The following is a 14,756-nucleotide window of genomic DNA, read 5'->3' as shown; positions in this document are numbered from 1 at the left end:
ATGTGTCCCATAAGTTTGGGTATGTTGTGGCTTCATTTTCATTAAACTCCAGAAAGTCCTTAATTTCTTTCTTTATTCCTTCCTTGACCAAGGTATCATTGAGAAGAGTGTTGTTTAGTTTTCACGTGTGTGTTGGCTTTCTATTATTTATTTTGTTATTGAAGATCAGTCTTAGTCCATGGTGATCTGATAGGGTGCATGGGACAATTTCAATATTTTTGTATATGTTGAGGCTTGTTTTGTGACCAATTATGTGGTCAATTTTAGAGAAGGTACCTTGAGCTGCTGAGAAGAAGGTATATCCTTTTAGGATAAAATGTTCTGTAGATATCTGTCAGTTCCATTTGTTTCATAACCTCTGTTAGTTTCACTGTGTCCCTGTTTAGTTTCTGTTTCCATGATCTGTCCATTGGTGAAAGTGGTGTGTTGAAGTCTCCCACTATTATTGTGTGGGGTGCAATGTGTGCTTTGAGCTTTACTAAAGTGTCTTTAATGAATGAGTCTGCCCTTGTATTTGGAGCATAGATATTCAGAATTGATAGTTCCTCTTGGAGCATTTTACCTTTGATGAGAATGAAGTGCCCTTCCTTGTCTTTTTTGATGACTTTGGGTTGGAAGTCAATCTTATCAGATATTATAATGTCTACTCCAGCTTGTTTCTTCCTACCATTTGCTTGGAAAATTGTTTTCCAGCCTTTCATTCTGAGGTAGTGTCTATCTTTTTCTCTGAGATGAGTTTCCTGTAAGCAGCAAAATGTTGGGTCCTGTTTCTGTAGCCAGCCTGTTAGTCTATGTCTTTTTATTGGGGAGTTGAGTCCATTGATATTAAGAGATATTAGGGAGAAGTAATTGTTGCTTCCTTTTATTTTTGTTGTTAGAGTTGGTGTTCTGTTTTTGTGGCTGTCTTCTTTTAGGTTTGTTGAGGGATTACCTTCTTGCTTTTTCTAGGACGTGGTTTCCGTCCTTGTATTGGTTTTTTTCTGTTATTATCCTTTGAAGTGCTGGATTTGTGGAAAGATAATGTGTGAATTTGGTTTTATCGTGGAATACTTTGGTTTCTCCATCTATGGTAATTGAGAGTTTGGCTGGGTATAGTAGCCTGGGCTGGAAATTGTGTTCTCTTAGTTTCTGTATAACATCTGTCCAGGCCCTTCTGGCTTTCATAGTCTCTGGTGAAAAATCCGGTGTAATTCTGATAGGCTTGCCTTTATATGTTACTTGACCTTTTTCCCTTACTGCTTTTAGTATTCTATCTTTATTTAGTGCATTTGTTGTTCTGATTATTATGTGTCGGAAGGAATTTCTTTTCTGGTCCAGTCTATTTGGAGTTCTGTAAGTTTCTTGTGTTGTTCATGGGCATCTCTTTCTTTAGGTTTGGTAAGTTTTCTTCTATAATTTTGTTGAAGATATTTGCTGGTTTTTTGAGTTGAAATTCTTCATTCTCATCTACTCCTATTATCCGTAGGTTAGGTCTTCTCATTTTGTCCTGGATTTCCTGGATGTTTTGAGTTAGGATCTTTTTGGATTTTGTATTTTCTTTGATCGTTGTGCTGATGTTCTCTATGGAGTCTTCTGCACCTGAGATTCTCTCTTCCATCTCTTGTATTCTGTTGCTGATGCTCACATCTATGGTTCCAGATTTCTTTCCTAGTGTTTCTATCTCCAGTGTTGCCTCAATTTGGTTTTTCTTCATTTTCTCTACTTCCCTTTTTAGGTCTTGGATGGTTTTATTCAATTCCATCACCTGTTTGGTCTGGTTTTCCTGCAATTCTTTAATGGATTTTTGTGCTTCGTCTTTAATGTCTTCTACTTGTTTAGCAGTGTTCTCCTGTATTTCTTTAAGTGAGTTATTAAAGTCCTTCTTGATGTCCTCTACCATCATCATGAGATATGCTTTTAGATCCGGGTCTAGCTTTTCTGGTGTGTTGGGGTGCCCTGGACTCGGCGAAGTGAGAGTGCTGGGTTCTGATGATGGTGGGTGGTCTTGGTTTCTGTTAGTAAGATTATTATGTTTACCTTTCGCCATCTGGTAATCTCTGGGATTAGTTGTTATCGTTGTCACTGTTTAAAGATTGGAGCAGACTCTGTGTTCCACTCACCAGATGTCTCAAAATCCTGTGGCGGGTGTCGTGGGTAGCTGGCAGGTATCAGCCGACCCAGCACTCTAGCTACTCCAGTGCTGGTCAGACCGGAAGAGGCTTGTGACCCTACTCAGGTCGGATTTCTGCCTCCCCAAGCAAAGCAATCTCAGGTCCTGCGCGATTGGACTGGAGCAGAAGCTGTGTTCCATTCACTAGAAGTTTCAAGATCCTGTGGCGGGTGTCGTGGGTAGCTGGCGGGTGTCAGCCGACCCTGCGCTCTAGCTACCACGGTGCTGGTCAGACTGGAAGAGGCTTGTGGCCCTACTCAGGCCGGTTTTCTGCTTCCCTAACTAATGCAGTCTCAGGTCCCACGCACAATTGGATTGGAGCAGAAGCTGTGTTCCACTCACCAGAAGTCTTAAGATCCTGTGGCGGGTGTCGTGGGTAGCTGTCGGGTGTCAGCCGACCCTGAGCTCTAGCTACCCCTGTGCTGTTCCCTGACTTTCTTTCTTTGAATGTACCTGATCTTCTCATTCTCAAATTACTAACTGCATTGAAAAGGCCATTCACAGGAGCAAATATGGAGATAAAGTGTTGAGCAGAGACTGAAGGAAAGACCACCCAGAGACTGTCACACTGGGGATTCATCCCATATACAGTTAACAATCCCAGACACTATTGTGGATGCCAAGAAATGCTTGCTGAAAGGAGCCTGATATGGCTGTCTCCTGAGAGGCCCTTCCAGAGCCTTACAAATACAGAGGTGGATGTTTGCAGCCAACCATTGGACTGAGCGTGGGGTCCCCAATAGAGGAATTAGAGAAAGAACTGAAGGAGTTGAAGGGGGTTTGCAACTTTATAGAAGAACAACAATATCAACCAACCAGTCCCCCAAGAGCTCCCAGGGAGTAAGCCATCAACAAAGGAGTACACATGGCTCCATCTGCATATGTAAGCAGAGGATGGCCTCCCATCAATGAGAGGAGAGAGAGGTCCTTGCTCACATGAAGGCTCAATAAGTGCCCCAGTGTAGGGGAACTGAGGGTGAGGAGGTGGGTGAGTGGGTGGAGGAACATCCTTTTAGAAGCAGGGGGAAGAAGGAGGGGATAGGGGTTTCCAGGAGGGAGGGAAACTGGGAAAGGGGATAACATTTGAAGTGTAAATAAAGAAAATATCCAATTTTTTAAAAAAGGCTATATGAAAGGTTGGGGTTTGCTACATTTCCACTTCACAAAAATAACTGAAAGTTTGATATGTTGAAATAGAGAGAGAGATGAAAATTTGCTACCACTTTTGCTGTGTTCCCTCTACAGTAGTTCTCTACCTCTACATGAAGAATCATGTTCGAAATAAGTTTGTGGGCTCATTAGTCTTTTTTTTTTTCTCTTAAGATTGATTTATTTTATGTATAAGTGCTCTATCTGCATGTACACCTGCATGCCAGAAGAGGGCATCCGATCCCATTATAGATGGTTGTGAGCTACCATGAAGTTGCTGGAAATTGAACTCAGGACCTCTGGAACAGCAGCCAGTGCTCTTAATGGCTGATCCATATCTCTAGTCCCTCATTTAGTTTTCTTAAATTTCTTGAGCCATCTGGGCTTTCTTAATTTTTGTTTCGAAATTTTTTGAATGAGATTGACCACATTAAAGGAGAAATGGCTTGTGATAGGAAGATTACAGGTACACAGATACAACATAACAATGATGTGGGTTTCATGTATGAATTTTCATATAAGTAAAATATATCTTTAAATCTCAGAATATTTATCTGATATCTTTTATTATAATAAATATGATCAAATGCTGCTAATACACAATGATAAGCAAGCATTAAAAATAGCAGCTTGTGCCCTGTGTGTTCTCAGTTGATGTGTGGGAATGGGGTATGAGAAGTACTTTCCCTCCTCCAGAGAAGGGGAAAGTGGAAGGAAGGGTGGGGTGGGACTTGTGTGAGGGGTACTGGGAGGACAGAAAGGTCTGATAATGGGTGTAAAGTGAATAAATAAATTAATTTTTAAAACGTGGTTTGAACAAATACTTTTGAATTAAAATTTGTTATCGTATTTTTTAAAGTATTTTTTAAAAGTGCTTTTGTGTGGTGATTTGGACGTAAAACAGTACAGACTGACACACTCAGAAGGTCAAGTGTCTGACTTCTTTTGGCTCTCCTAATTTTCTTCCTATGTGATTTTTTTGTATCTGGATTTTCTATTTATCTTACATATAAAAATTTCTTGTCATCAATATGAACTAACCAATATCCCAGAGCTCCTTGGAACTAAACCATCAATCAAAGAAAACACATGGTGGAACTTGTGGCTCTAGCTGTATATGTAGCAGAGGATAGCCTAGTCGGTCATCAATGGGAGGAAAGGCCCTAGGTCCTGTGAAGATTCTATACCTCAGTATAGGGGAATGCCAGAGCCAGGAATGGGAGTGGGAGGGTTGGGGAGCAGGGGGGAGGGCATAGGGGATTTTCGGAGGGGAAACTAGGAAAGGGGATAACATTTGAAATGTAAATAAAGAAAATATCTAATAAAAATGAAAAAAAGAAAAAAAGTACATGCAAGTCTAATTAATAGGTATTTGTAATGTTACCACTGTAATGATGAAGAGAAATATCTGGCACATTCTGATATAATCACATAGCAAAGTGAAGCAGCTGAAAATGGAAATAAAATATAAAAAAAAAATTTTAAAGTTTCTGAAGTGTTCCTGTTTTTCAGGGTGAATGTTACTGTCTCTTTCCCATCTGCCCTGGGTTGCAGCCTTGATGGCCTGTCTTGTCTCTGCAGTGTATACTCAGGGCACCAGTCCATTCTGATCCCGCCCTCTGAGCTGGAGACCAATCCTGCCTTGTGGCTTCTTGCTGTGAGTCAATACAAAGTCCGGGATACCTTCTGTTCCTATTCGGTGATGGAGCTTTGCACGAAAGGGCTGGGCTCACAAACTGAGTCCCTCAAGGTAAGCAGCCTCTCTTATGGCCTCAATGCTCACCAGCACTCCAGGCCACTCTAGTCTTGAGAAAGGACACTCACACACTTGATGAGGCAGCACAGTCCTTCCAAAGAGCTGACGTGTGATCTGCTTGCAGATTGATTTAGAGGAAGTTAAGGTTTTAGGTTTTCCTCATGAGTACTTACCCACTTCAGATACTAGTAAGAATTATGAAAGTACTTTGTCCTAAATTTCTCCAGTATTTGTCAAAAGATGTAAATTGTCTCTGTTCCTAGCTAGATTTGGTGTTCAAGTAGAAAATGTTTATGTGATTAGCTTTCATTGGCTGGAAGGCCCTTATTTGAAGGTCTGCACTGTAACAAAAATTTATTTTGCAACTAAGTGAACAGTATTTGGGTTTTTACTTTTTTCTTTTTGATATACATTAAAGTGAGAGGCTGGGGGAATTTAATAGACATGCTTTCATGGTAAGTTGAAGAATCATTAGTTAATGATAAGAGGGAAAAAATAATGCTAAGACCTGTCTTGATAGTGTTCTATCCTGCTATTCTCTGCTTGTATATGCAGTGTGTGTGTCTGCCTGTAGCTGTACAGGTTACTTATGTTTCTGTGTGTACACATATAGTCAAGTAGAACCTAGCACATTTATTTCCTCTGAACTTTTTCCTATTCATCCTAGTGCAATAAAACAAGATATGTAACTATGATGTTAAGCTATATAAATGCATTTTATAAAATTACATATTTATATAAGGAAGAATTACAAAGAGTATTTCTTAGATAGACCTATACTGTTTTACAGAATGGTCAGGTACTTTTTTACCAGCCTTTGTTGTTGGCATGTACATAATTATCAGAGCTATCACAATTGAGTTGACACTTGCCACAGCTCTGTGAATCAGGACATGCTACTGTTCCTTGTAAAGATGAGAAACTTAAATTCAGAGGATTTAGCAACCTTTCTACCCACATTTCTGCACTTAAAGAATTGTAGAGATAAGTTTGTACTGCTAATTGGAGTTGCTATTGTAGCCCAGCCACTTCAGCAGTCACAGTAAAGTTACTAGTATCATCCAGAGTTAGTTGTTCCTATTCAATGTGTGTCTGCAGTTATGGTAAAACATCAGATTTTCATGTCAAAGTTATCTTGAAGTCTGAGAATGTAGCCCAGTGGTAAAGCACACGAGGGACTCTTTAGTTATCTGCTGTTCCCACAGCTTGAGGGGCCCAGTTTGGGCAGTCCCCGTGTCAACAGCTCGATTTGTGCAAGCCAGCATTACTCATTGGGCACCATCACCTTCTCTTGAGGCCACAGATGAGATCAGAAGTGACTGATCTCATCTCTGTCAGCCCAGCCTGAGTGTGGCAACTTTAACCATTCAGTATTTTCGTTCATTTCATTGAATTCCTCCTCCTCCTCCTCCTCTTCCTCCTCCTGTGTTTGTCATTGTACAGTTCAGCTGGTTATATTTGTGGCAGAACCTTAGAAATAATTATGGATATGCGCTTGATAATGAAAGTTGGTCTGTGACTTTTCAAGTCTCATCAGGTGTAAACAGAAATGTCATTAGAAAGTTGTCTAAGCATTTTAGTTCTGCCTCTCTGTTTAAACACATTTCCCATATGTGTATTTTTTTTTCCAAAGGTGTGTGTGCGCAAGTGCACATGCGCACTTGAACACACCGTGTTTGCTGATAACCTGTGGAGGCCAAAAAAAATGTTGGTCCCTTGGAGCTAGAATTAGTGGCAGCTGTGAGCCATGAGCTGTGGGTGATGGAACTGCGCCTTCATCCTCTGAAGAAGAGCACACACTTAAGCACTGACCCAGCTCTCTAGCCCCATCATGTGTCCATTCTTGTCAGGTCCTATCCCTGCAAAAATGCACACTAATGCTTGTTCTTCCCCTGTGAGTGTGCTTGCTCACCCTTTTCCTTGTCGTTCTTGCTATTGCTTCAACATGTTTTCAATGGCATCTTTACTAGTTGGAATGTCTATATGGTTTTGTCCTGTGTTCTTCAGCTGACTGGCTTGGCTAGGGTGTTTTGGTTTGGTTTTGTTTGGTTTTGGTTTTGTTACACTAACCTCCTCAAATAGCTTACAGAAACACTTTGGGTAGAGACGGCACGAGAAGTGAAGAGTATTCCTGTGGGACTCTGCGTGAAAGGTTGTGTAGGTTACTCATGGCTACACATGTTGAAGGCTTAGCTAGTGTCCCTTGTCCTTATTTCCAGGCACGAGGCTTGGACTTGTCCCGGGTAAGAACCTGTGTGGTTGTGGCAGAAGAGCGTCCCCGAATCGCCCTTACACAGTCTTTCTCAAAGCTCTTTAAGGACTTGGGTCTCCACCCACGAGCTGTTAGTACTTCATTTGGCTGCAGAGTGAACCTGGCAATTTGCTTACAGGTAAGTTTCATTGAAACCATGGAGTGCTGTATCAGAAGACTGAGTCTCAATGCCAGGTGGCAGCGTAGACCTGCTCAGCAGATTTTCCTTGGCAGGTTCTTACTTACATTAGACAAATTTCTGGTCATCACACAGATGTGAGTGCTACACAGTTTCCTTTCCTGCTTTTACTTGGAGACTTCCTTTCTAGCCATTATGCACATCACTTACTGCATCCTGGAATATTTTAACTTTGGCAAAAGAGAAGCTCTTGGCCAAACTCGGCTGGCTGTCAAACTTATTTCTAAATTAGATATGAGAAAACCACTTATTTCAATAGTTCTCAACCTTCCTAATGTTGTGACCCGTTAATACAGTTTCTCATGCTGTAGCAGTTTCTCATGCTATAAAATTATTTTGTGGCTACTTCATAGCTGTAATTTGCTACTGTTATGAATCATGGTGTAATTATCTGATATGCAAGACATCTGATAGGCAGCCCTGTGAATATGTCATTCAACACCTGAAGGGGTCATGACCTATAGGTTGAGAATCATTGACCCATAGGTTGAGACTCATATATATGATTCTCTGAAGGAAGCTTTGCAGTGACATAGCAGGGTTAATATTGTTGGTTTCCTTTTCTTCACTAGTTTCCTTCACTATTTCCTTTCTTTTTTGATACATTCAACCTGTGAAGGGTGAAGTGACAAGATTAAGATTGCCAAAAATAACACATGAGCACTTCAAGTCTGTGCCCAGCACTTACTGGTCCTGGGTGAGATAAGAGGAGTTCCTTGAGCTGGCTCACAGCAAATGCTAGACTCAGTTGCAGGAAAGCAGATGGGTTCCAGGCCCCTACCTACACTGTCCCTGCCATTGATACTCGAAAGGGTAGCTGCTGCAGTCTGCTACTGGGTAACCCCCCTCCCCCAACACAGAGAGAGAGAGACAGAGAGATAGAGAGAGACAGAGGGAGGAAGGGAGGGAGGGAGGGAAGGAGGGAGGGAAGAAGGGGGAGAGAGAGAGAGAAAGAAAGAAACATTGAGGATATCAAAGCAGAAAGTAGCTACCAACAGCTTGTTAAACATTTCCATGTACATGATCCCTGCTTTTGTCTTCTTTCCTTTACAATAGACTGCATACTTTTTAATAATGGAAAGTACTAAGTAAATTTCAAAGCCCAATTCAATCTTCTCCTATTGTTGGAAAGTCTTTTTACTTAGATGAACTGAATATGTCCTTTTTTTTTATTTGTTCAAGTTTTCAAATTTTTTCTATACAAAAATGTGCTAACGTGAAGGGTGTGTGTATATATACAATGGAGTGTGCTTTAGCCATAAAGACAAATGAAATTACATCATTTGCAGGGGAATGTATGACACTAGATTATCATGTTAAATTAAACAAGCCAGTTTCAAATTGAAGTATATTTCCTCTCATGTAGAATCTAGGTTTGGTTTTTCCCTACAAATAAAGGGGGGCATAAAAGCACAGTGGGATATAATTGGAGGGAAGAGTTGGCAGGAAGCTGAGGGGATCAAGAGGAAGTGAAAGGGGTGTCTGTGATAAAGCATATTGTGGGCGTTGTGAAAAGGTCATGGAACTCATTATTTTATTCAGATATGCAGTAATGAAGTTATTCTCAAGAAGTACTTAGGCCATGTTTTTTTAACCAGTTAGCTAATGCTTTCTAAGTAAAGAATACCATCTAATTTTATTTAGAAACAAAATCATTGTTTTCCTATTGCCATGTATTAGTTACCATAAATGGTTGCCCTGCTTTCTACCAGAAACTTGAGGCACAAAAATCCATCTCTCACAGGGATGCAGGATCACCCAATAAAATATTCCCACCTCCTGCTTGGAATGGCACATTTTATGAACAGAGCAACCATGAGAGAGAAAGCACGTGGTTGGGGTCAGGTTCTCTATCACAGTGATGTTTATAAAATGGCAGCTGGGAAGCAGGAAAGCGATTCCTCATTAGCATTAATTACTACAAAAGAAGGCAAAGTTCTGTAGTTTGTTAGTATATAAAATTGAAAATTTGCAGACAAGAGTGTGCAGTATGCAAACTTATTAACTTCTGAGTCTTTCATTTATAATCATCCCCCTAAATGAACAATATTTTAAGATGGCTTACAAAGAATGAAAGTAGCATGTAGATATCTTTGCCCTGAGAAGTCTGACAAATGAGCCCCACAGGACAGATAAGCAATAAGAAATTGCTGAAAATGGGAGACTTTTCAGCAGAGCTGCCTGCAAGTTGTATAGGAGTTCCTGGGAATGTTACATTCCTAAGTCATCACCCATGCTGGGGTGGCTTTCTGGTGATGCTGCTGCCTAAGGCATCCATTCTATAAGTGACTCCTCACCTGCACTCCTTTAAGTATGCCAGATAAATTCTTTGATAAAGTAAGCTAATGTTGGAATCAGTTCATTGAACATTTGTTGATGTCCTCTCTGGGATAAGTAGACTTTGTTCATGTTTCCCCAGGAGAAGTTAAGAACAGAGTTAACACCTCGACTCCAAGGTTTAACTGTGTTAATGCATATGCACACACCTAGTCAATGTTTTCTATCTACTTATTTAAGACAATTGTTTACAATAAAACAGTGTAAGATCCGAACAATAGGAGGAAATTCCTTACTCCTGTGTAGCTGGAACCTAGTGGTTATCTGATAAATATGTTGTAACAATATTGAGCAAATGAAATGTCATCTTCATCTTCATAATGGGGAGCAATAATGTATTCTACTTATTTTAATCATATCAATATAGCTATTAAATTGTATTTACTGTTAGCAATAGGAGTAATGGTCCTTTTAGGGGATTACAACCTCTTGCCAAGGGTCATTTGGGCCAGATGTGCTAAAGGATTAACTTTTGTGGAACTGGGGAGGTAGCACCTGGAAAGAGTGGCATGCATAGCATGAACAAACCCCTGGGCTTTATGCCCTGCACTACATAAACCAAACATGGTGGCTACCCTGTAACCCAGCTCTTGAGAAGAGTAGGTGTGGGAGATCAAGGAGATTCTTGGCCAGTATTGTGTTGAAATGCAATTATATTTTCAAAAGATCCTTCTAATTTTGAAAAAGTTTTTTTTTTAATTTTTTTTTAAAAGTATCAACAAATGCTCCATTTCTGGCATCACTGCCCAGCAGGCCATGGGGCAGCGACCCACAGCTCACACACATTAAAGCTTCTGTAGCTCAGAAGATGGTGGTTCCATACCCCTGCCTACCTCTACTCTAGAAACTAGCTCGTTACAAAGTTCTTACCCTCTATATATTTCTCATTGTCAGTGTGATAAACAATCAACACATAGACCTACCTGGCCCTTCCCCTGAAAATGTGATTATCATTTGTTGGTGAAGAGTGCCTTGGGCACAAGACTTTAGGGTGGGTGGTCAAAGAAGTGTTTGGGCAGGTGCTAGTTTGCAGCATATACCACATTCATAAGCACGATGGCCTTTTGGAAAAGTGGTAGCAGTGGAGGAGGCTACCAACCTTGGGAAAGGATGGTCACTGGAGACATTTGTGTCTGTTACTTTTTATGAAACTATGTGACAGCTGCTGAACAAACAGGGTCATGAACACATAGTCTGGAAGGCAGGAAACCTTATTGCTTCCTGTGGTATTTACTCTAGAACATGACACAATGTGAGATAAGGTGTGAGGAAGACCAGTGTGCAAGCAGAAACATAAAAATCTAAGATATCCTTGACGTTTTCCCACCTTCTGCCTACATGGTTAAAGTGGTGAAGATGAGGCTTCTCTGAGGAGAACCAGCATCAGCAGTGTGCACAATTGGTGTATCAGTGGGAATGTTAGCTGTCGATTGATTGGCTATTTCTTACTAATGGTCTTTTCCATATCTGATCACCATCCTTACATCCCTTCAGCACACTGAGTTTCTGGATAATCAGCTAGTTACAATGAGGAGATTTAATCTCTCTGAGACAGTACTTAAGCAGATTAGAAAGGGAGCCTCATCCCTGTGTGTCTAGGCTTTAACTATCTATTCCTTAGGGATAGTGTTTTGTGAAATTAGTGGTGTCACTTTTAGAGAAGTCTGCTGGCCTTATAGGCTTCTATGCACCTTATAGATGTGGAATTTTTTTTTTTAATTACAGACCAAAAGGCCTCAACAGTGCCTTAAATACTCAAAGATGAAATCATGCAGTTTTTTCTAGCACTGAACAAACATAGGTAGATACCATTTAGAACATATCTGAGAGGGCTGGTGTGATAAATTAGTTTTAAAATGCTTGTTTGAAAGGCCCTGGGTTCAAATCCTAAACCCACATTATAAAGGAGGCCAGGTCTGGTATACACACTTGAAATCCCAGCACCTAAGAGGAAAATCTTAGGGACTCAACCACCAGCCACCCTAGTGTGCTTGGCATATTCCAAGCCAGTATCTGAGGAGCAATACTTGCTCTACAGGGGCACATCTATAGTTGCATACACACATATACAAATATATCAGATAACATGCCCTTTTACAGTTTAAAGGAGCCAGAGAAACATCTCAGTGTATAAAAGTGCTTACTATTGAGAATGATGGTCAGAGCAACCTAGAAACCTAGTGGTGGAAGGAGAGCGCTCCACAGGTTGTCCTCTGACCTATACACATGTACCAAGGTACTGCATTCTCCTCCCCCACCAATCATAAGTAAATGAATGCAGTTGTAAAAGTTAAGCTTTAGAAGGAATAGACTTGGGGTTTGTTTTTATTTTGCAAACATCTTCATTTGTGGCCCCAGCTGTTCTCACTGCCCAACCTCACATCACTCTTCACCCTTGGTCAGTCTCATGTTGAACCACCTTCTCTTTGTGGAGTCATCATGCCTTTGCATGCTGACCTTCATCTGCAATGTGATAGAGGCTATGTCCTAGTCCTGGCCCCTTCCAAGACCTTTCAGACTCCATAGGGGCAAGGACCTTCCTTCCTCTTCCTCTTCTTACTCTACACTTCCTTTCATGTCTTCGCTAGGAATCGCTTCACTAATGACCCTCTAGGGGCCAACACACAGTCACATCTCCCGATTCTGTCACTTCTGAGTATGAAGAGTAATGCTGAAAACTTGAGTCATCTAACCTTAGCCCTGTGCATTTCATCAGAAGCTACAGCAATTAAATGAATACTTTCTCGATCAGAGTTTAGTGTCCCATATAAAAAGCGTATAGCACATATGAATTTCCTTGAAAATGAACTCACAGTGTGAATCTGCAACAAGTGAATTGTACTTACAAGAGAAAAATGGATATCCAAGCTTTGCTCTGTAAGAAAACACAGAGACAGAGTGAGGAGTATTTTTAACAAATAGATCAAACCTTTTGATTAGGGCAGCTTCTAGTTAGATCCTCCCGTACACATGAAGGATAAAGTTTAGTAATTGTTTTTTTATGATGAGAAAAAAGCATAGATAGATTAAATGAACTTTACTAATTGACAGAGCTATGGAATAAAAGCCAAAAACAAAACAAAACAAACAAACAAACAAAAAAACAACCCTATAAGAATAAGCCACTGGTCACCTATAGGAATGACATTTCTCAAGAATCTTGAGCTATTAAAATGACACAATTTTCATTTGTTGAATTTATGATAAAAGTAGATATTGGAAATATCAAATTATTACTTTAGTGTTTAATTAACTTAAGTGTTAGATTCTGTTGTTTGTTTGATTTGTTTGTTTGAGACAGGGTCTCACTATGTAGCTCTGGCTCCTGGAATTCATTCTGTAGACCAAACTGGCCTCTAACTCTCAGAGTTCTGCTTACCCCTGCCTCCCAAATACTGGGATTAAATGCATGTACCACTGTGCCCAGCTTAACATCATTTTCTGCAATACCATTAAACAGTGTCATTGTTTATTATTAACCTGTCTTGGGAACAGTTTCCCATCACTTTGACAGTTATTTAAAGCAAAGAAACTCTCTCTGCATTAGCTATGTGACACATAAAGTTGCATCCTCTTTTCATTAAAGGAATAGAAGGATAAACAGTGTCCTTCCATCTTCCAAAGGAGACTTCAGATGTTTTCTTATTAAGAGGGGAAAAAACCTTAAATATGAATGATGATGGTATATTACATAGGATAAGATGAGTAATTTATCTGAGTGAAAAGCTTGTTTATAAATAACTTTGTAGAATTAATAGTAAGGTTCTAGTCAACCTTAAATCTTGAAACTAACACAGAAAGAGAAATGCAGTAGTCACAATGATAGAACTAAGGGTCCTTGATCATGAAAGAGAACAAAGTAGAATGCTCAGAGGGCAGTATAACTCTCTCCCAGCATAAAACAAATAGCTATAATAAGAGTTTAATTAATTTGAGCTTTCAAGCCACTTGTTTTTCTCTGCCATGTTCTTAGATGAGAGAAGTAAAAATAAACCGCTGTCAGGGATTTGTGCATGCTCTGGGGAGTTAGTCACTACAGCATTAGGCAGCTACAGTGTTCTGTTTTCTTCTGCTGTGTGTTGTCCTTGATAATTAAGACTCCAGTCTGAAATCACGGGACTTGTATTCTCCATCATTTGACTTGTTCTTCATTGCAGTCAAGAAATGTCCCTGCTTTTCAGACTGTGCTTTTTTACCCATAGCCTGGCTAAAAGATAAGCCATTAATGTCAAATAGATGTCTAAGTTTGATTCAGTGTGTTCCGTGTGCGAGACATTCATTCCAACACATTGCATTGGTTACTTTATTTAAACAACACACAGAGCATCTATGAAGTAAGTACTGTCATTCCCACACAGCATGGCAGGACTAAGCACTTCACCCAATTCCTGATGCAAGTGAAGTGGTCATCAATGCAATGCAGACATTTGCTCTGAAGTTATATACTCATTCAGTCATCCAAGTAAAATTGATTTCATGAGGCTTCACTGAAGTAGTAAGAAAGATTCCACACATCCATAAACCGCAAAGTCTGTATGTATGACAGTTATCAGACTTTGGCAGCCTGAATGTTCACATGTTGCTTACCAGCCCTCTGAAGGGAGGCACTCACTGAGCCAGAGTGAGGAAGCCAGGCTTAGTGTTGCTATGGTGTTTTCAGAAGGGTCGGCTCAAAAGAAAAATAGAGTGTGAACAAATGGGCCATGTTCCAATAAAACATTTCAAAACCAGGCAAGATGGTCTTTGGCTGGCCCTTTGAATATCATTCCATTTACCAGTTTGGCAGCTAATGGCATAGACTGACAGATTATAGGCCAGTGAATTAGCTAAATTTTCACTATCTTTTGAAACTTGACTGTCCCACCCCAACTCTCCCTAAAAAAAAAAAAAAAAAAAAAAAAAAAAATGAACCTTT

The 14,756-nt window shown here is 40.2% G+C and overlaps 1 protein-coding gene across 6 annotated transcripts in view; it reads left to right on the top strand.

Annotated features, from left to right (window-relative positions):
• Dip2c (DIP2 acetate--CoA ligase C (putative)) overlaps positions 1-14,756 on the top strand; it is a 404,339-nt gene that overhangs the window by 364,732 nt on the left and 24,851 nt on the right. For all 6 annotated transcript variants that reach the window (XM_029468564.2, XM_029468565.2, XM_029468563.2 and 3 more), the window contains 2 exons: positions 4,880-5,048; positions 7,274-7,444. In XM_029468564.2, coding sequence (XP_029324424.1) covers positions 4,880-5,048; positions 7,274-7,444 — 340 coding nt within the window. The remainder of the gene's footprint in view (positions 1-4,879; positions 5,049-7,273; positions 7,445-14,756) is intronic.

The sequence above is a fragment of the Mus caroli genome, unplaced genomic scaffold (genome assembly GCF_978045245.1).
Source record: "Mus caroli unplaced genomic scaffold, Mus_caroli_1 scaffold_15, whole genome shotgun sequence".
NCBI lineage: Eukaryota > Metazoa > Chordata > Mammalia > Rodentia > Muridae > Mus > Mus caroli.
This window is presented reverse-complemented; position numbering and strand designations above follow the sequence as displayed.